Genomic DNA, 23,738 nt, shown 5'->3' with positions numbered 1-23,738 from the left:
AATTTTGTTAAGAAGTTGAGGAGAAAGAACGTGTGTATTGGAGGTTGAGGGCTCTTCAAATTTACACAACAATCCAAAGAAGCTATTTTTTTTTATTGATATGAAGGATATATTAGGCAAATCACACAAAATACCAAATATGATTTCTAAGATCTCTTCTTGCTTTATTAAATAGTAAGAGATATGAACCCAAAACTCTAAATCACAGTAATACTAATACATAAAAATAAAATAAAAACAACTGTCACGCAAAAGTCGAATTCTATAATAATTCATTATAAATCTAATCAAACACAAAGAAAACTATTCATCCAAATAAAATAAGAATTGGAGGAAAAAGCAAAACAATCAATCATACGGGCTACAAAATTAGTCGAACGATGAACATGAATAAAATCTTATATTGCTGGCTCGTGTGAACACTTTCTATTTTTGATACACAAACTCCATGTTATCCCGAGTCCTTTTGGAGGTTGTGACTGCTTGGACAGTCAATAAAGATTCCGTCACTACTCAGATAAGTTTTTTTTTTTTTCATATAATAGTTACACCTCTTCCAGAATAGCTAGTAAATTAGTAATTCACCTTGGACCATGGATAAAGGTTCCGTGATTTGCTTGCCAAAAGAGATTAGCAGTCTTCTTTGTCTATCTCGTAACACCTCTCTCACATTGTATTGATTCACATTCTCATTCACACATGTATCCGTGTTTAATTTGAGAGCACTACTCGTCTCGCGGTTTCTATTTTGTTTCTCGGTCCCCTTCCATATTTTCATCGTAGATTGTGGCCCCTTGTTTTTGCATTGGGGAATTCTGTAGGTAAGGAGATACTCCACAAAATTATATCAACAGGGCCAGACCTTCCACGAGGCCAACGAGGCCTCCGTCTCAAGGCCCGATGTTATAATATATACTAGCAACCGAGGCACATGCGTTGCATGTGTATAACGAAATATATGAATATTGGATGTATATATTTGTATATAATTTTTTTTGTAAAAATACGTGTTTGAGTCATGTATATTTTACAAATTGAATATATTATTTGTAGTGCAATAATAATTGTATTAAATGTCTATGTTCTTGTTTGAGTGTTGGTGTTTTATCGAGCAAGTGATGTGCAAATATAAAAACGACAAAAAGACTTATAGTGGTTCGGATCAATGCGATCCTACACCCACTTGATCCAAGTAGATCCATTCATCATCATCAAGAAGAATTGTACATAATAACTCCATCACAATTCCACAAAATATAGAATTTTTTTCAAGACTGATAGTTATACTTCAAGTATTAGGTCTTGATAACTGAAGTCATTTCTTTGTATGTGTATGCTTTGAAATATTTTAATTGAGTATTAGTGCAGTCCAAAAATAAATTTATTATTCATAGATGGAGTGAGAAGCACCTTCAATATCTTGAAGTTTGATGGGAAAGTGTATCCGACAATATCTACCCAGCACCTGGAGTAGGAATTAAACTGCTCAAATTAAATTCAAGCACCTTTGATCTCCTAATGTGGTTACCTGAATCCAACTTCAGTGTGAGAAACAGATTTAAAAAAACGATTGAACTGAATAGAATTATTTAAAATAAACTTTTTTTAAATAAACTATAAAATCCGACATAAATTACGCTCAAACATAACTTGGCATTGAGAAATATAGAATGTATTTTCTAAACATTGTGAAGAGAAATAAAATAGATAAGGAAAATGTGTAAAATTTAATGTATTGTTGTTGTTAATAAGAAATATTGAAAAAGAAGTTGGAAAATGAGAAGATAAAAGCTGAAATGCTAAAAAAATAGGATGCAAAACACTAACAAAAATAAGCCACATAATTCTATCAATAATATAATATTCAAAACACAAAATGAATAATAGCTAGTAACATGAATCCAAATATTTATTTAAACAATAAAGATATAGCATACATTCTGACACTTGTAATTGAATAGAATTTTTTTTAAAAAAATTGACAATATAAATTAAATTTTGAAAAACTAATTTAAACAATACTATGCGGTGTCCATATGGATCTTTTCATAAACTTATTATCCGACTATATTATCCAAGAGAACACCAAATAATCGACCTCATTTGATGATTTTTTTTTAAAATAACAAACAATAATATCTGTAAAAAACATGAATTAAAGAACAAAACATAGCAGAGTTGAAGAGTTACTTACGTGAAATTGCCCGTAGGATAATCTGTTTTGCTTGGGTTTTTGTTTTTCATTTACGTTGAAGACTGTGGCTCAATGAAAAACATTCGCGCATCGGACCTTATGATTAGTAAACACAAATTTTAGTTTGTGCTTAAATATGAATATATATATATATATATATATATATATATATATATATAATACATATCATTGTTATGGAGTTTCTTACTTGAATGAACTGAAGATAACTAATTCTAGTTGACGATTTATTCAGATGAAAAACACACAATATTTTTATTGTCCATTTGTATGTGACAACGTCTTGAGAAACATTTGTAATTAACCGCACATCTGTACAACAAATGAAATGGATTAGTTATTTTACTATTTGAATAGAATTTAATTTTTAATAAAGCGAGTTGGCTTACTTACAATTTGATCATCCTCCATTAGGTAGCAATATGTCTTTGAAAATCACGTTTCTTGTGTATACACCAGATCGACGCTCTAATTTTCCATCTTTGACCAATATTTTTGTAGAATTTTGTGAAACTCCTCTTGAAAGTGCAACATAGAGCTGACCATGGCTGAACGCATGGTTACGCAAAAATATGCCAATATTTGGGATTGTTTGACCTTGTGCTTTGTTTATTGTCAAAGCAAAACTAAGTCTTATTGGAAACTGTCGACGTGTCAACTTAAATGGTAATCCAGAAGTTTCTTCACTTTTCAAAGGCATTCGATGTAGAAAATATCTCGTACCCTTATGAGGACCTGTTATGATCTCAGCATCTATAAAATTTCTACCAAGATTGCGGCAAATTAATCTTGTTCCATTGCATAGACCAAGTTCTGATGCAACATTTCGCAAAAGCATGATAGGGCTTCCAACTTTCAATATGATTCTATGTGGTGGCAAACCACTGGGACTAAGAGAATTCAAGAATTCTTCTTGAAAAAGGTTGTGATTATCGTTTTCTACACTATCCCAAGATGTATACTCCCTTTCCTCTCCAGGAAACTTGTGAATGAGCAATTCATTAATGTTGTCAACGTCAACATTTTTTGGAGTGATGGTGGCTCTGCCAACCATATAGTTTGCATCATTTACATGATCTATCATATTAGGAAAAACAGAATCAATCAACTGATGAATTGATTCTTCACCTTCCCACGGTATGATAATCGAATCTGGTAATTTTATAAAATCCTCATTCACAGTATGCTGCAATCCATCACCTATGCGTAAGAGGAATTGTATAAACTCCATATCTTGAGCAGATCTCATATTTTGTTGAAGGTGTATTATCTCAACGCAATGCCAGAATGTTGACCTTGAAATGCTTGCGGCAATTTGTGCTGCTTTTGATCCTCGTTTAACAACCGGTAGTACTTGCCAAAAATCATCACCAAAAATCATTGTCTTCCCTCCAAATGGTAATTGATTTTCCATAATATCTTGGAAACTATTATTAACAGTCTCAAAAGCATGGCGATTTGCCATGGGAGCCTCATCCCACACTACAGCAGATGCACGCCTTATGAGATCTGCAAGATCGGTCTGTTTTTTTTTATTCTTCAGAGTGTTGATGGAGTTGGTCTAAGTGGAATTTGAAAACGTGAATGTGCAGTTCTTCCACCTGGCAACAATGTAGCATCAATTCCAGATGTTGCTACCGGGATTATAATTTTACCGATTTTTCTTAATTGTGCCAACATTGAGCGGTATAAAAACGTCTTACCAGTACCTCCAGGACCATCAATGAAAAAAAGTTTTGATTGTTTATGCATAATACTTTTCATGATGATGTCATATGCAATTCTTTGTTGAGAATTTAAATGTTCAATTGATCTCAAATCATCATCAGAAATCTGGATAGAAAGCTCATCCTCAATTATTCTTGGTAGTGGCATGTCCTCAAAAAACTCAGCACTTAATAATGGCAAATCAAAATCATCAAGTTTTTTTTTCATACTGATGCAACAACCTTCGTATCTCAAGCAATAATTTGTTTATAATGAAGTTACTTGATGAAATTTATGTAACATAATCTTCACACATATAAGGATGGAACTCATCCCAGAGTTCTCGAACTTTGACAGGTTCACAGAACACCAATATGGATACAAATAACCTTCTTAGAGAAGACGGCATTCTAACAGAACATGATTCTTGCATGCATTGGTGAATATAATCATCTTGTTGCAAAAGTTCCCTAATATCAGCAGCCTCTTTAAATGTTGAATATCGAACCTCATTCACTGTCATCAGTTCTTCAAAGGATTTTGGTCCCCTCACATGATTTAGAAGGATACGAAGATAAAACCTCTCACCTTCAGATGGAGGCACGACATATATTCTTCCGACCACTTTATTCCTGCTTTTTCGTCGAATCCACTTTTTTCGCTTTTATCCATGTGTAATATTGTGGAAATTCTTGATATAAATACTTTCCAGTCAATTTAGTTTCACAGTTCATTTTGAAAAACTCAGTAAGCATTGTCTTAGAGTTATCATCATCTGCAATTAGGTCACTTACGTGTTGTTCGGGAAGAAAATAAATCAAATGTTGGTTAGGTGTATGTAATTGCAGCCTAATGACTGAAGGATACATCCTACTGAAGTCGAAAGAAAAAATTCTACATAAAGCTTCAGGTGCACAAATCCACCTTCCATCCACGTATTGTTGGATTTCATCACAGTTTTGCTCATTTCGTATCTCTAGGGCGACCCGATCAGGAGCTTTGTGGATGTACTTATATATGTATTTAACACATTTGACTCCTCCACATACTTCAACATTAATATGACAATCATACTTCAGTAAAAGGTACGGATTATATGGGACAACCCAACCATTATCAATGAAAATTTCATCATTGTTTGGAACTAACACTTGTGCACCTTGACGTCTTCGATACAAAGGATATGAATCATTTCCTCGAGATGTATATTCCACAAATGGATTTGGAAAATTCTTCTTACATTTTCCATTAATCATGCATGGACAATTAGGATTTACTGATCCACATGGGCCATGTATCATATGGGCGACAACTGCTCCGTGTAAATTTGGTTGTTCTATTTTTGAAGGTATTTCAGCACGCACAATTGAGTCAAAGTGATCTGGAGTACACAACTTGTCATTCTTTTCAAATATTATCAACATATGGACGTGAGGAAGACCTCTTTTTTGATACTCAATGACATACGAATAAGAGAGGACCTTTTCTAAAACTCCTCGGTCTACAATATCTTTCTTAAACTCTTCAAATTTTGACCTAAATATCCTTGTAATCAAATCAGGATGGTCTTGAGATGATTGCCCAGGAAGTAGTTGATACTTTATCTCACTCCAATTTGGATTGCAGGTCATTGTAAGCATTATATCCGGTTTTCCATATGTTTGCACCAATGTCATGGTATCTTGATATCGTTGGTACATATCACGTGGGCTTCCACCAAATGATGATGGTAGTACGATTCTGGTACCAACATTTCCTATACAATGTATGTTATAATACATTGCATGAGATGTGAGTTGTAATATATGTTTGAAAGAATGATAATATTGTAATTATTATGTTATTGTACCTGCATTATTTTCACCTCCATGTAAACAATCTTGTAGTCCTTGATAAAGTTCTGAACGTATTTCACGTTGATTAGAACGTATCCATCGTAGCCTTTGAGTTTCAATCTTTAAATAATTGTCAACTACATATTGTTGAAATAAACGCCCTCCTCGTAGCAACAATGATGGTGAATGTTCTCTTATCTGGTGAAATAAGAATTACAATACATGAGTTTAGAGGTATAATTGAGTTATTATTTTTTTAATTAAGAAGAATAATGATAGAGTATGATAGGTTTATTTTTGCTAACCTGTAGAATATACGCATAGTAATTTAAGCATGTTAGCTGGGTACCATCGATATTTCGACTATTTATGTCCCAACCATATGTACCATGTGGCAGAAAGAGTGGATACTGCAAAGGATCATAGTAGCCAACTATATCTTGAATGCTGATTAGATTTCCACCAATTCCTTGTATAATAATATCTCGAGCGTTCAAATTTTCTTGACATTCGTTGTCGACAATGACGGCTGCAACTTGAGATGCTGTCGGTAGATTGTATTGATGTTCATTAGGTTGTTGTTTCCTAATGATGAGCCTACAATTAGGTATGTCTTCACGCTGGCCAATTTGTCGAAACACATGCACAAATGGATTATGTTCATCAAGAATATTTTGTATCTTGATCAAGAGTTCTCGTCTTAGTTCTGGATTTCTTGAAGTCTATTGTTTATATCATGATCTGTGTCTACAATCCACATCTGCATATATCGTGGCCTACAGTTCTCATTTGGCAGAAGACTTCCAATTGAGTGATATATTGATCCATGGACACGAAATGTGTAAATTCCATGTGTACCTGTTGCTAAGGACTCATCCACGTTGACTCCCATAGATGTAAAAGAGAAAACATGGTTGTATGCCCTTATATATTGCCAAAAATGTTTGCCTTCTTCATTGTTCATAGAATAAAGCTCTTGAAATTAAATTGGAGATGGAATAAGATCCAACTTTGTATTTCCATTTCGACAACAAAATTGTGATGTTTCACCATGAAATATTAGAGCTTGACAGTGTACACAAAGTGATGGGTCAGGCAACTGCCACTGATAATTATTCTCAAATTCACTGAAATTTCTTGCTAGGTTATGATATCGACGTGGACGTGGACGTGGACGTAGAGGTCGTTGTATGTTAGTATTGACATTGTTTTCATTGAAGTTCATTCCTGCAATTACATGTAGATTAAATTTGAATGAAAAAATTTCAATTGAAGAATACATATAGAACAGTGAACCGATAAAAATATGGAAACAAATAATTATTACATCCTTTTTTAGAACCTTAATTTTAGCAATAGGTTTTGTTTTTCTACAGCAAAGTTCTATAATTAGTCGTTGAAGGTTAATATGAACAATTTACAATTATGTTTTGTTTTTTACATATAAAAATTAAAATATATGAAATTTTTAGCAAGAAATATAAATAAATTATAATTGTGCATAAAATTTAGAAAAGATGAAGAAAAATCCATTCACCTGGCTGATGGACCTTATGTGTAGTAACCCAGATTCCATTTTAAGATAATAATATGATAAAAATGATTAAGGGTTGATAATTAATCAATTTCGGAGTGTTATTGGACTTCGGAAGAGAATTTGGGCTTTTGACTTTGGGCCGGATCGGAAGCTCCGAACCCAGATTGGAAGCTCCTTTCCCAGCCACTTCGGAAGCCGATCGGAAGCACAGAGATCGGAAGCTCCGATCCTGGAACGGACGTTCCGATCTCCAGCTGCCAGCAATGCTCGATGACTCAGCCACGAGTTTTGACAAGTGTTGAACGTAGAGCAGATCGGAAGCTCCGATCGCCCGATCGAAAGTTCCGATCCCGACGTGTCACACATGCATGCAATGAGCTGGATCGGAAGCTCCGATCCTGAAATCGGAAGTTCCGATCCTGGCCGAGAATTTTGCCTATAAATAGGGCTTCCCAGATTCATTTCTAAATACGAATTCCCGAGTTTCTTTCTTCGGTTATATAGTGTGAGATATACACTTGAGGGCCCTATCGGTTATAATAGAGGTTCTGGAATAACCAAGTTGTGGTTATAGTCATCCAGGACTAGCGACTCCAAAGGGCTAACTACGAACGAAGGTATGGTCCGGGAATCTGTTTAAGTTTTGAGGGTACTTATTAGCTTAGTTAAGGCTTATAGAATTTATGTAGTGATACGGTGAACTTTTGAATATAGGCTTGGAACCTAGGATCCTATCATACTTGAACTAGCCTAGAGGTACGTACACATTGATTGAGATTGCCAGCGAGTATACATGTTTATATGTTGCATTTATTTGGCATTATTATATGGCATGATATATGATTTACCGCTTTCTATACTCATATGTCATGTGCATATACACGTTGAGTCTATACCTTGTTATACCTGACTATAGAGCCGCTCAGCTCTATACTCGATAGTCTGTCACTGAGAGTACCGCGACGGCGGGGGCATTTATGTTTGTCTACTCTGGTGTACTAGACGAGTGTGGTTGCACCCAGAGGTTGATCCGTACGGTGGCAGCACTCATGTGGCGCCGGTTCTGAGCATGATTTTTCAGATGACTCTGTACCAGTCATCATGTTGCATGCATTATATACATATGTTTACTCATGTCTATGTACTGGGCGTTAGTGCTCACGTCCTAGTTGTTATCTTGGACACCCTATTCCATGGGGCAGGTTGCAGGATGGATGGAGCTGGTAGTTCAAGGCAGGACTAGAGAGCAGAAGCCTTGAGGATTTTTCTATACAGCAGGATTCGATATAACTGTATACTGTTTACTGTTTAAAGTTTCGATTTGGTTGTATCACTACAGATTTAAGCTTGGATTATGTTACTAAGCTGATATGTAGATTATGGTTTTGTTTCCGCATGTTTTACTCTGTTAAGTTATTGTGATGTATTAAGTTTAATGCATGCTATTAGTTGCCTGTTAGTAGGTGATACCATGCAGGGTCACTACATTTTTGGTATCAGAGCATGCTTAGATTTTGGAATTGGTACTTGGGATTTACAATTAGTTTTGAGTAATTCTTGCGCATTTGGGATTTTAATATGCAATTCTTTTCAGGATATGGCTGACGAGAGTCATGGTAGTGTTGGCCAGGGAGGTGGTCATCATCATCGTCATCATCGCCATCATGATGATCAACATCGTCATCATGAGGGTAGACGTCGCTACTCTATCAATAAGTTCATGCAAGTAGGATCGAAACCCTTGGTGGGAGGCGAGAATCCTGAACAAGCTAGAAGTTGGATTTCTAAACTCGAGAGTACTTTTCGTGCTTTCGACTGTACTGAGGATCAGAAATTGGAAGTTCTAGAATTTGTTCTTGAGGATCGAGCATGTTTTTGGTGGGATGCCAAAGCTGCTCAGGCACGTACTGAGAGAGGACATGTGACTTGGGGAGATTTCTATGAGCAGTTCCAGAAATTGTATTTTCCTTCGGCTGTTCGCCAAGCACGATCTATGGAGTTGCTTACTCTGAGACAAGGATCAATGACTATTGATCAATATCAGCAACGATTTCTTGATCTGCTACCTTTCAGTCCTCATATCAATGAGAGTGATGCGTCGAAATATGATATCTTTCTACAAGGCCTGAACCAAGATATCTACTCACAGGTTGTCATCTGTGATGACCCGGTATCTTTTGAGACTTTAGTGAACCATTGCCGTCTTGTGGAGACTAGCAACAGGCGGGCACAGTTGATGATTCCAGCACATCCTAGTGGATCATTTGATCCTAGAGCTCAATCTGTTGTGCAATCTGGACCTATGTCTTTTTCTACTCCTACTACTTCATCTGGATCTCATAGTTCACGAGGTATGTTCCGTTTTGGGAAAAAGAAGAAGAAGGAGGAGTTTTGTAGTCACTGTGGAGGGAAGCATCCTGCAGCTTCATGTCGGAGAGCTACTGGTGCTTGTTATATTTGCGGTCAGCAGGGACATCTGCGGAGAGATTGCCCTCAGCGCATGGGTTCTGCTAGTGGATCGGGATCACAGGTTGGATCTCAGGCTTATATTGTTCCACGTCAACAGCCAGCACCACATAGTTCTTCTGGTTATCGTCCCTAGACTCAAGGACAGGTGTTTGCTCTGTCTCAGGAGCAGGCTACAGAGGAAAGCAATCGCATGTTGGCAGGTACCTTTCTGTTATGTGGTATTCCTGCACTTGTATTAATTGATACTGGAGCATCGCATTCCTTTATTTCTAGTCGCTTTGTTAAGAGACATAGATTACCTTATGTATCATTAGATATGGATTTAGTTGTATCTACTCCACTGGAGCAAGAGATAGTAACTAAGCGTCTAGTGATGGGTTGCCTTCTGGAATTTGAGGGTAATGTGTTAGCAGCTAATTTGATGATATTAGCAATGAAAGATTTTGATTGTATCTTGAGAATAGATATGCTGACTTTGTATCACGCTACTATGGATTGTTATCAGCGTCTGGTACAGTTTCATCCGGTTGAGGGTGATAGCTGGTATTTTTATGGTGAGGGTGCGCGACCTCCGATGCCACTTGTTTTGGCTCTGAAGGCATGTCATGTCTTGGAGTCAGGTGGGGAGGGCTACCTCATCTATGCAGTTGATATGTCCACGAGTAGTACGGGTATTGATCAGTTACCGTCAGCGAGTTTCCTGACGTATTCCCTGATGAGATTCCTGGTTTTCCTACGGTTCGAGAGGTTGAATTTGGTATTGATTTAGTACCAGGAACTACGCCTATATCCCGAGCACCTTATCGTCTGGCACCGTCAGAGATGAGGAAATTGAAACAGCAGTTACTGGATCTGCTTGATAAGGGATATATTCGTCCGAGTATTTCTCCGTGGGGAGCACCTGTTTTATTTGTCAAGAAGAAGGATGGATCGATGCGATTATGTATTGATTACAGGCAGTTGAATCGTGTCACCATCAAGAATAAGTATCCTTTGCCGCGGATTGATGATCTATTTGATCAACTACAGGGTACTTCTGTTTACTCCAAGATAGATCTGAGATCTGGATACCACCAGATGCGGGTACGAGACTCAGATATTTTTACGACTGCTTTCAGGACCAGATACGGGCATTATGAATTTTTGGTTATGCCATTTGGTTTGACGAATGCACCGGCAGTCTTTATGAATCTGATGAATCAGGTATTTCAAGAATATCTGGATAGATTTGTCATCGTCTTCATTGATGATATTCTTGTCTATTCTCATGACAAGGATGAGCATGCACAATATTTGAGGATTGTTTTACAGACGTTACGAGATAAGCAGCTGTATGCGAAATTGAGCAAGTGTGAATTCTGGCTTGATCGGGTAGTGTTTCTCGGTCATGTGATTTCTAATGAAGGGATATCTGTTGATCCTAGTAAGATAGAGGCAGTGCTAAACTGGTCTCGTTCGACGACGGTTGCTGAGATTCGTAGTTTCTTGGGTCTAGCTGGATATTACCGTCGGTTCATCGAGAATTTTTCATAGTTGGCCAGGCCTTTGACTCAGCTTACTCGGAAAGATGTTTCCTTCATATGGTCCTCGGATTGTGAGGAGTCATTTCACGAGCTGCGGAGACGTCTTACTACTGCACCTGTGCTAGCTCTACCTTCTGGATCAGGAGGTTATGTTGTCTATACTGATGTGAAACGACCCTAACTCTATAATTAATAAATAAATATGCGGAAATTTTTTTTTTTTTATTTACTTACTAAACAAAATATGTACATATATGCCCATACATATATGCACAGAATAAAAAGATTTAAAAATAATTAAATAAATAAATAATTAAATACTTAATAAAAATTGCATTCTTTAAAATAAAATAAATATGTGAGTCAAACATTTAATTAAAAATACTGCATAAATAAAATGATTAAGATTTGCATGCACTGACAATATTCCATAAAATATTCAAAATTCACCACCACTGAAAGAATAATATAAAATGTAACATGCTGACATAAATAAAACATGCACGTGACTCAGACATCTATCACGGTCACGGGGTCACTGCATGTCCGCTCATACATCCTCGCCTCCGGTGGGTACAACATCATCCTCAACGTACTCACCTGCACCATACCAGTGTAGTGAGCATAGAGGCCCAACATGCTAACATAACAAGGGTTTAAAATAATTTAAAACAATTAAATACTAATACATACATATACATGAATGATCATGCTTTAAAATTACATAACATAACATAACTTAACTTAAATAACATAATACATAACATTGTTGAGCAATTAATTTTCTAACATCGCATGGTTGTATCCGTAGTGTAACCTTAAATCATACATTAAATACTGATCAGCGTGGAAACCAACGTACGTGGCGGTGACGAATCACCTCTTAAATTGGCAGTAAACTGCCCTTCAATAGGTCACATATGGGGACGAATCCCCCTTAAATTGTCACACTACTTCAACTTCCAACATAAAATATTTTATTATTGCTCAACCTTAAACATTTAATTATGCATAAAATTATTTCATGAATGCATGTACTTAAATAAAATGTGTGTCCTTCATATATATTTAATTTAATTTCATACTATCATATAAATATAAAAATAACTTCCATGCATAAAAAAAAATAATTAAATATATATTCAGGACACATGCAATTTCTCATGGATGGTCTTGGACTGCTGGCCCTAACACTCAAGCCCATTTACTTAAATCTGGCCCATTAACACTGAGACTGGCCCAATAACATACTTAAGCCCAATAAAATTATTCTAAGCCCAATTAAATTAATTCAAAGCCCATAAAATATTCTAGGCCCAATAACAACTTAAACTGGCCCAATGGGCCCAAAAGCCCAAAGACTGGCCCAATAACTTTTATGGGCTCAAAAGCCCATAAAATTAATGGACTAACTTAATTAAAATTTTAAAAGCCCAAATAAAATTATTTGGGAACCCAAATAATTTTATTTCTAATTAATTGGCCCAAAAACCAATTAATTCCTAAAATACTTTAAAAATAAAAAGACTCGAGTCCGGCCCACAAAACCCGGACCCGGACCAACCTGACCCGACCCACTAACCTACTGACCCAACCCAAGACCCACAACCCGACCCAAACCCTACTGGACCTAGCCCGACGCCCCCCCCTTTCCCTGTTCTGTTCTCCCGCGGGCAGCAGCTCTTCTAGGGCTGCTGCCGCCCTGCTCCGGCCGCCCTGGCCGGAGCCCCGCCGCCCAGACGTAGCCCACGTCTGGGCGGTTCGAACCTAACCCATGCCCAGACCCCATGCACCCTGAGCCACCTTAACCGAACCACTTCCCTCAGAACCCTAGTCTGCAACTCCCTCGGCCGAACTGTTCTACCAAGGTACTAGGCTTGTTTGGCTCGAGCCACTCGAGCCATTCCAGCCTAGACCCCTTCCATACAACCCACTGAAACTAACCAGCAGCTAGGAACGATCCATGAAGGACAAAAACGTGAGATGAATTAGCAACGAATACACATGCTTCAATACAACAAAACCCACCGAGTTTTCTGAAAATTCTTTGAAAAATCCTACTGATCATGCACACACCCACATAATCACTAATATGGCACATTAAAAATGAAAAGAAACATGCCTTTCACTGGTGTTTGAGTTTAGAAGCGCGTAGAACGATTCCCGGGACGACGAACGATGAACAACCCCTTCGGAAGCTTAAAGAAAACGAGCTATGATGCTCTTGGGCAGCTTCTCGGCCGAGAAGAAAGTGAACAGGGGATAATAGGGAATGGGTGTCGGCTGAGTGATGGAGGCGTGTGTGTGTGGGGTTGGGTAGATTAGGTTTAGGTTTTAATTAATAAAATAGGTTTTAGGTAAATTAAAAATTATTAATAAGGATTTTAATATATAACATATATTGCTTAGAACTCTAATTAAAAAAAGAAACCTGATAAATAATTGAAATTCCCGAAATATTAATTTAGGGAATTTTTAAAGATAATAAAAAGTCATTAAAATGGCTTAATTTGGATAAAAATGGACTCCTAAAATTATATAAAATTAAATACTTAAAATTTTGAGATAATAAAACTCAAAATAATATTTTAGGGCTCTAAAAAGGCTCATAAAATAATTTGGCTAGAAAGTTGTCATCTCGTCCGTCCACGATCCCGTCTACGCGATCAAATAATTAAAATACTAAAAATCATAAAAATTACTAATTATGGGTTAAATGCTTAAAAATAAATTAAATCATGCACAAATAATTCACATAATTATTTAACCCATAAATCTAAAATTTAAATAATTAAATACCCTAATTATGCATGCGGATTTACGTAATTAAAAATACCGGGTGTTACATGATGCCTCTGGTCAGGGGTTAGGATGTGTTCTGACACAGCATGGACATGTTATTGCCTATGCTTCTTGACAGTTGAAGACACATGAGAATAATTATCCAGTGCATGATCTCGAGTTGGCCGCCATTGTATTTGCACTCAAGATTTGGAGGCATTATCTTTATGGCGAGAAATTTGAGATATTCACGGATCACAAGAGTTTGAAGTATTTATTCACTCAGGATGAGTTGAATATGCGACAGAGACGCTGGATGGATCTCTTGAAGGATTATGATTGTGAAATCAAATATCATCCAGGTTCTGTTAATCTTACTGCTGATGCCTTGAGTCGGCAGGTGAGACTTTCTGCACTTCAGACTAGTGAAGTATCTCATATGATTCAAGAGTATTGTTCATTGAGTTTTACGCTCAAACACAAGAAAGGAAAAAATGGGATTCGGTTGTATACTATTTTGTTTGAGCCAGCATTGTATTCTCGGATCAGAGATGCTCAGATATCTGATGTTAAGACTCAACGTTTGGCACGTTTAGCCAATGGAGTTAATACATCTGGATTTCATTTTCAGGCAGATGGTTTATTGTGCTTATCTAATCGAGTGGTTGTACCTAATGTTGCGGAGCTCAGGAATAATATTCTTTCTCAAGCTCACAGGAGTCGATTATCAGTTCATCCTGGAAGCATGAAAATATATAAGGACTTGCGAACTAGATTCTGGTGGATGAAGAGGAGTATGTATCAATTTGTTTCTAGATGTTTGGTTTGTCAACAGGTCAAGACTGAACATCGACGACCAGGTGGATTATTGCAGAATCTTGAGATTTCCGAATGGAAGTGGGAGCACGTGACTATGGACTTTGTTACCCACTTACCTATGACTTCACGTCAGTGTGATGCTATCTGGGTCGTTGTTGACCGTTTGACGAAATCAGCACACTTTATTCTTTATAACCGAGAGTAATCTTATGATCGCATGGCACGTTTATACATCCAGGAGATAGTGTGATTGCATGGGATTCCAGTTAGCATAGTCAGTGATAGAGACCCGCGATTTACCTCAAGTTTTTGGGGTAGTTTTCAGGAGGCGTTGGGTACCACTCTGAGTTTGAGCACTGCATATCATCTGGAGACTGACGGACAATCAGAGCGGACGATTCGTACTTTGGAGGATCTGCTACGTTCTTCTGTCATGGACTTTGGCTTATCTTGGCAGGATCAGTTACCTTTGATCGAATTTGCCTACAATAACAGTTATCATCGTAGTATTGATATGACACCTTTCGAGGCATTGTACGGTCGACGGTGTCGTACTCCGTTATTCTGGGATGAAGTCGGGGAACGACAAGTCGAGGGTCCTGAATTGGTGCAGCAGATTGTAGACAAGGTAGATTTGATCAAGCATAGGATCAAAGTTGCTCAAGATAGACAAGCCAGTTATGCTAATATTCATCGCAGGCCACTTCAGTTTGAGCCTGGTGAATATGTGTTTCTACGAGTATCACCTTTCAGGAAGGTGATGAGATTCGGCATGAAAGGCAAGTTGTCTCCTCGTTTTATTGGACCTTTCCAGATACTGGAGAAGACCGGAGATGTTGCATATCGTTTGGCTTTACCGCCAAATCTTTCCAGTATACATAATGTTTTTCATGTGTTGTTACATCGACAGTATATAGCTGATGAATCTCATGTGATTCAGTCTACTGGTATTCAGCTAGAGCCAGATCTGTCTTTTGTTGAACGACCAATCCGTATCTTAGATAGGAAGGAGAAAGTTCTTTGGAACAAGACTATACCACTTGTGATGGTACAGTGGCAGCGCCGAGGCGTTGAAGAAGCAACTTGGGAAACTGGGAGTCATATGCAAGCGGAATATCCTGAGTTGTTTGCTTTGTACTTTTGATTTACCATGTAAGATGTAATTACAGTTGTTGTAATAAAACATGGTTTGATGTTTCATATTGTTATCTTGATTTGTCTTTAGATATTATTTCGCAGACGAAATATCTAAAGGTGGGGAGAATGTAGTAACCCAGATTCCATTTTAAGATAATAATATGATAAACATGATTAAGGGTTGGTAATTAATCAATTTCGGAGTGTTATTGGACTTCGGAAGAAAATTTGGGCTTTTGACTTTGGGCCGGATCGGAAGCTCCGAACCCAGATCGGAAGCTCCGATCCCAGCCACTTCGGAAGCCGATCGGAAGCACAGAGATCGGAAGCTCCGATCCTGGAACGGACGTTCCGATCTCCAGCTGCCAGCAATGCTCGATGACTCAGCCACGAGTTTTGACAAGTGTTGAACGTAGAGCAGATCGGAAGCTCCGATCCCGACGTGTCACACATGCATGCAATGAGCTGGATCGGAAGCTCCGATCCTGAAATCGGAAGTTCCGATCCTGCCCGAGAATTTTGCATATTAAATAGGGCTTCCCAGATTCATTTCTAAATACGAATTCCTGAGTTTCTTTCTTCAGTTATATAGTGTGAGATATATACTTGAGGGCCCTATCGGTTATAATAGAGGTTTTGGAATAACCAAGTTGTGGTTATAGTCATCCAGGACTAACGACTCCAAAGGGCTAACTACGGACGAAGGTATGGTCCGGGAATCTGTTTAAGTTTTGGGGGTACTTATTAGCTTAGTTAAGGCTTATAGAATTTATGTAGTGATACGGTGAAATTTTGAATATAGGCTTAGAACCTAGGATCCTATCATACTTGAACTAGCCTAGAGGTACGTACACATTGATTGAGATTGCCAGCAAGTATACATGTTTATATCTTGCATTTATTTGGCATTATTATATGGCATGATATATGATTTACCGCTTTCTATACTCATATGTCCTGTGCATATACACGTTGAGCCTATACCTTGTTATACCTGACTATAGAGCCGCTCAGCTCTATACTCGATAGTCTGTCACTGAGAGTACCGCGACGGCGGGGGCATTTATGTCTGTCTACTCTGGTGTACTAGACGAGTGTGGTTGCACCCAGAGGTTGATCCGTGCGGTGGCAGCACTCATGTGGCGCCGGTTCTGAGCATGATTTTTTAGATGACCCTGTACCAGTCATCATGTTGCATGCATTATATACATATGTTTACTCATGTCTATGTACTGGGCGTTAGTGCTCACGTCCTAGTTGTTATATTGGACACCCTATTCCATGGGGCAGGTCACAGGATGGATGGAGCTGGTAGTTCAAGGCAGGACTAGAGAGCAGGAACCTTGAGGATTTTTTTATACAGCAGGATTCGATATAGCTGTATACTGTTTACTGTTTAAAGTTTCGATTTGGTTGTATCACTACAGATTTAAGCATGGATTATGTTACTAAGCTGATTTGTAGATTATGGTTTTGTTTCCGCATGTTTTACTCTGTTAAGTTATTGTGTTATATTAAGTTTAATGCATGTTATTAGTTGTCAGTTAGTAGGTGATACCATGCAGGGTCACTACATTATGAAATTATTAAAGAGTAAATAGAGAATTTGAGAGAGAAAATTGATGGCATATCCGTTGATAAAAACATTTTTCAGCAGCTTCAATGCACTTGTGCGGATAGGATTGTGAAGACATAATTTGTATGGTAATTATTAAACTAATGAGATATGATATAGAGATTGAATATTATACCATGTGGCAGAAGGAGTGGGTATTTTTTAGTTTGGTTGATTAATATTGCGATTAGAAGTGTGATTCATAAAAATCTGTTGATTTTTATTCTTTAAATATGACAGGAAGGAATAACATATCAACAATTCTATAATTTTGTTTACATTTTCAATTAATGTTTTTATTTTTTATTAGTGGTTGGTAAACCATTTAAAATTGTATTAGGTAGTTTGTTCATTTAGAAAATATATGTACCAAATTTTAAATTTAAAATCTAATTTCAAAACATATATATATATATATATATATAATAAAAATATTTATTAATATATTTATATTGATATACCAAAAATAAATAAAAATAAGATCAAATACTACTAAATTATTAATTATTACTTATATAAAAACTTTAAAACCAAATAATCATTTATATATAACGGAAAATAAAACTTTAAAATTTAAAATATTAATAATATTATTTTTTGGAAAGATATAATAAATAATTAACATTTAAAAAAAGTACATATATATGTATATATATTTTAAAGATGAGGTCAAACGGTCGAAGTGGTGTTAAATCGGTTTACCGAATCAAGGCAACGATTGGTGAACGGGTTGTTTTGAAGGGTAATTTGTGATCGGGTTGTTTTGAAATTTTAAATAAGCAATGTAAATAAATTATAATAGATTATAATTTGTGAATAAATCGGTTAACCTGGATCAGACCCTTCACCGGCTCGCGGTTGATATGACCGGTTTGGTTCTTCTTTAAAAACATTGTTTATAAAAATAATATATTATGTTTTTAACAAAATTAAGGAATAGAAAAATTAAACGGAAGTCCAATTATTAACTGGTTTTGGAGTTTAAGATTATATTTTGAAGTAAACATGAGATAAATAAAGATTAAAGTCCTAAATTTTACCAATAGATTTGGTTTATCGAAAGCAAAGTTCTGTATTATTTGTTTTGAAGGCTAATATGAAAATTTACAACCATGTTATGTATTTTACGTATAAAATTTTGACTTTATGAAAATTTTCCAAGTAATATAAATAAAATATAATTGTGTATAAAATTTAGAGAAGTTGAATAAAAATCCATTCACCTGATTGGACTTTTATGAAATAAAAATAATAGATTATGTTTTTAAAAAAATTAAGGAATAAAAAAATGAAACTGAAATCCAATTATTAACTGGTCTTGGAGTTTAAGATTATATTTTGAAGTAAACATGAGATGAATTAAGATTAAAGTCCTAAATTTTACCAATAGATTTGATTTCTCGAAAGCAAAGTTATGTATTAGTTGTTTTGAAGGCTAATATGAAAATTTACAACCATGTTATGTATTTTACGTATAAAAGTTTGACTTTATGAAAATTTTCCAAGTAATATAAATAAAATATAATTGTGTATAAAATTTAAAAATCCATTAACCTGGTTGAAATTTTATGAAATTATTAAAGAGTAAATAGTGCAGATACATTAGTAAAAACATTATTCAACAACTTCAATGCAATTTATATCTGACGGGAAGGAAGAGCATATCAAAAATACTATAATTTTGTTTATATTTTTAAGTTATGTTTTTATAAAGGGGAAATTGCATATATCACCCTTGTGAAATCCCGTGTTAGCTAATAACCCCTGTGAAAAATTTTTAAGCTAATAACCCCATGTGATTCTAGATTTGTAGCATACACACCCCTTCTGGCTAAAAAAAATGACGAAAATGCCCTTAACTTTTTATGAACTATTTAATTTATCATTTATTTTATGTAGGGGTATTTTCGTCATTTTTTAACTGAAAAGGATGTGTATGCTACAAATTTAGAATCACAGGGGGTTATTAGCTTAAAAAATTTTCATAGGGGGTTAAAGCCTCGGACGTGCCGCCTGCTGCTCCAACAGATCAGTAATCCCAGCCATCATGTTTGCATTGGCCTGCTCCAATGCTGAAAGAGGGTTCTGCGGAGGTGGAGATCTCCCACGTCTGTTAACGGGTCTCGGAGACATTCTGCACTACCACATGTTTCTTTACGTAAATCGCAATGCATAGCTAGGGTTTCAAAGTTTTAATAAGTATGAAATTCTTAAACTAATACATAAGCTCCTAATAAATCTTATTAAAGCATTTAAAACTTACAGACCGATAGTGAGATTTTTGAGCTTCACGTGGCAGATGGACACCCTCCAAGGACCGTGCTTTGATACTAATTGAAACGTCTAAGACTCTTTAAACTTAAATGTGGAATTTTTTTTTTAAATAATAACAATACATATACGCCCATACATATATGTAATTCAAAATAAAAGATAAATAATATCAGCATGAAATAAAAATAAGTTTTGCATGCTCCAAAAACACCAAGTGCGGAAATACTAAAGTAAAATTATAATTTACTTAAAAATCAATAACATAATAAAATATATCTGAAATAATCCTAAGTCATGCAACGGTCACGGGGCCACTGTTCCGTGAGCTCATACGTCCTTACCACCGGTAGGAGCTACATAAAAGTTATCTGTCTCACCTGCACCATATAAGCGTAGTGAGCCTATGGGCTCAACATGTCTAAACTTGAATATCAAGGTTTAAAATAATGCATCACATAATTATACTAATACATATACATGATACATGAACATGCATGGAAACATTTTCATAACATAAATGCTGAATCATAAATCTTGAGCATAAACATCATCTTTCTTCATCATACATAACATAGTTGAGCATGGTATTTTTGAAACAGTCTATGGTCCTATCCGTAAGTGTGACGCTTATCTGTGCCGACTGATCAGTCTCATGAACCAAAGTACGTGGCGGTGATAAATCACCTCCTATGGTAGTAAACTACCTCATAAATCATATGGTGGATAACCACCCTTATGTCACACTACATCAATTTCCATCATGAAAATATTTTATTGCTCAACACATACATAATCATAAGCATGTAAAATTTCATGAATGCATGCACTGAAAATTTGTCCGTAATATATATTTAATTGATTTTCCATAATATATTCGTATACTTAAAATATTTTCATGCACTAAAATAATTAAATATATATTTCGGACTTGGGGATTTTTTTCATGGTTCGGTCCAGTCTGCTGGTCTCTCTACTAAACCCCTTAACTGACTTAAAGCCCATTATCTAACTTAACCCCATAATTAATAAATAATTTTAAAAATTATAATTTTTACTAAAATAAAATACTTAAATGTTATTGGGTTTAAATAAAAATATTTAGCCCATTAACTAATTAATTCATAAAAATTCCTGGACTGGCCCAATAAAAATCGCTGACTGGCCCAAAAATTCATATGGGCCCACAAGCCCATAAAAATAATTGGGCTAACTTAAAAATAATTTTGAAAGTCCAAATAAAATTATTTGGAAGCCCAAATAATTTTATTTATAATTAATTGGCCCAAAAACCAATTAAAACATTAAACACTTAAACATTAAAAACACTCGAGCCCGGCCCACCTAACCCGGACCCAAACTCACCTGACCCGACCCACTACCCTACAGACCCGACCCACTACCCTGACCCGACCGGATCCACCCAAAACCCCAACCCGTAGCCCCTTTCCCAACATACGTGACCTGCACATAATTGTGCAGGTCTCGGCCGTGTAGCAGCAGGCCTTGTGGCCTGCTGCCGGCCAGCTCCGGCCACCCCCTGTCCGGAGTTCTACCGCCCAGACGTAGCCCATGTTTGGGCGGTTCCAACGGACCCAACCACGGTCCCAACCGTTGACTACAAAGCCTTGGCGATCCAACTTTCGGGAAACCCGAATCCGCCGATTTATAGCAACTCCAAGAAGTAAAACAATTGGCCTTGACCATTCTCCAACCCATTCCTTCACCAGCCGACTCCAAGTCACCCTAGGACACCCCTGACCGAGCCCTCAGCCCTGGACCGAGACATGCTAGGAAAAACGTGAGCCATGACCATTAACCATCAACCATGCAACAAAACCGTACATGCTTGCATAAATTCAAAGTTTTCATGATAAAAATCTGAAATAAAAATATCATGCATGAATAATAGCTCATATGGTGGCCAAATAAAAGTTTTAGACATGCCTTTTAATCTTTGAATGAGGATTGATGCGTTTACGAGTCTCCGGGACGACGAACGGACCAAAATCTCCAAAGAAAAATTGTTTGATCAGCTATGGGGCTGAGTTTTTTGGTAAAGAAACGTGAGGAGGGTTGATGATGATGATAGGAGGCGGCTGATGGGAGAATCACGTAGGGTAGGAATTTATTTTAGGTTTAATACTAGGTTATAATTAGGTTAATAATTAAAATAATAAGAATCTAGATAATATACCTAAAAAAATATAATTAAAACTCTCTAATAATAATAATAATCTGATGAATAAGCCTTAAACTCGAAATAATTAATTAGGCAAATTTTAAAAATCAATAAAAGTCAATAAAGTGAATAATTTTGGCTAAAAATCAACCCTTAAATAAATATATAATTAAATACTAAAATTTTCTTGACAAAATACCTTAAAATATTATTTTAGGGCTCATAAAACTCATAAAATTTTTTTGGCTAAGAATTTTGGTATCTCGTCCGTCCACGGTCCCATATACGTGATCAAATCAATAATAAATTCCTTAAAAATCTAGAATTTCCATAATTATGGGTTAAATGCTAAAATAAATTAAATCATGCATATAAATCACATAATAACACATAAATTTATTTAACCCTTATTTTAAAATTAATTTATCCTAATTATGCATGCGGATTTACGTTTAAAAATTTTCGGGTGTTACAATGCATCCCCATATAAATTCCAAATATGTTCGATCAGGTCTTTTTGAAGATTGTGGTGCAATTCTCGGTTTCGAATACTAACACGTTGTTCTAAAAAGGCGTTGAACTCTAGAGTAGGATCTCTTGAAGGGACAACGTTTGGTGGCACATGTTCATCATCTCTAGTTGGAAAATCGTGATCTTCGAGTATATCCTCCCTTTCGTCCTCCACAATCATGTTATGTAGAATGATACATGTTTTCATTATATAATCTAGATCAATTGGATCCCACAAGCGAGATGAACATCTCACTATATGCCAGCGTGCCTGGAGTACACCAAAGGCTCGCTCAACATCTTTTCTCAACCCCTCTTGATATTGTGCAAAAATCCTATGTTTTTGCGAGAGGGGTCGAGGGATAGTTTTGACAAAGGCAGCCCAAGATGGATAAATACCGTCGGCGAGATAGTATCCCATGTTGTATTCATTCCCGTTCACCTCAAATTGAACTGGAGGGGCTTCTCCCTTTGCAAGATTTAAGAACAATTTGGACCTTTTCAGTATGTTGATGTCGTTGTTGCATCCTGATACGCCGAAATATGCATGCCAAATCCATAATTCTTTTGATGCAACAGCTTGTAGTGTGATTGAAGGTTCTTTTTGATGTCCACTTTGATATTGCCCTGCCCAAGCTGCCGGACAATTTTTCCAAGCCCAATGCATGCAATCAATGCTTCCAAGCATCCCGGAAAATCCTCTTCTAGCATTTTCAGCATTTAGCCGAGTTTACCGGTTGCGTCCCTCCGTTGGACAAAGTAAGGCACATTGGTCTGTAGAGCTTCCATAATTCTAAAAAACAAAGGTCTTCTCATACGGAATCGCCTTCGAAAATCATGCTCGCTATAGACGGGACTGTCGGCAAAGTAATCTTTAAATAACCTTCGAGCACGGGCAACACGTTCTCGATTTTTTGATTTTCGTTTGTAGCCACGTATGCGACTTGACTCCCCCGATTGAAGCATACAAACGTTCATTATTAATTTCTGGGTTATTGAACGTGGTGGGGAGATAAAGTCGTCCATCATCGGATCATGTGACATAATTTCATTGTCCGATGATGAACTCATGTATGCAATGAAAAATATTAAAGATTGAGTGTGTGAATATGTTTAAACAAAGTGGAGAATGTGTAAAAT

General features: G+C 36.4%; 2 protein-coding genes across 2 annotated transcripts; both read right to left on the bottom strand.

Moving 5' to 3' along the window:
* Window positions 1–1,057: 1,057 nt before the first annotated feature.
* LOC140864986 (uncharacterized) lies at window positions 1,058–23,286 on the bottom strand. Its single transcript, XM_073269461.1, has 7 exons — window positions 22,645–23,286; window positions 6,060–6,476; window positions 5,769–5,952; window positions 2,606–5,675; window positions 2,403–2,524; window positions 2,195–2,290; window positions 1,058–1,528 (listed from the first exon to the last, which is right to left on the bottom strand). The coding sequence occupies exons 1-4, from the start codon at window positions 23,284–23,286 to the stop codon at window positions 4,546–4,548; spliced, it is 2,373 nt and encodes a 790-aa protein (XP_073125562.1). The 3' UTR covers window positions 1,058–1,528; window positions 2,195–2,290; window positions 2,403–2,524; window positions 2,606–4,545.
* On the bottom strand, window positions 2,613–3,677 carry LOC140864996 (uncharacterized). The gene has a single exon (XM_073269472.1). It carries the CDS (start codon window positions 3,675–3,677, stop codon window positions 2,613–2,615), a length of 1,065 nt encoding a protein of 354 aa, XP_073125573.1.
* Window positions 23,287–23,738: the final 452 nt, after the last annotated feature.

Source organism: Henckelia pumila, chromosome 1, assembly GCF_033568475.1.
Source record: "Henckelia pumila isolate YLH828 chromosome 1, ASM3356847v2, whole genome shotgun sequence".
In the NCBI taxonomy this organism is placed as follows: Eukaryota; Viridiplantae; Streptophyta; class Magnoliopsida; order Lamiales; family Gesneriaceae; genus Henckelia; species Henckelia pumila.
Note: the sequence above shows the minus strand (reverse complement) of the source record. Positions and strands in the feature narration are given on the sequence as shown.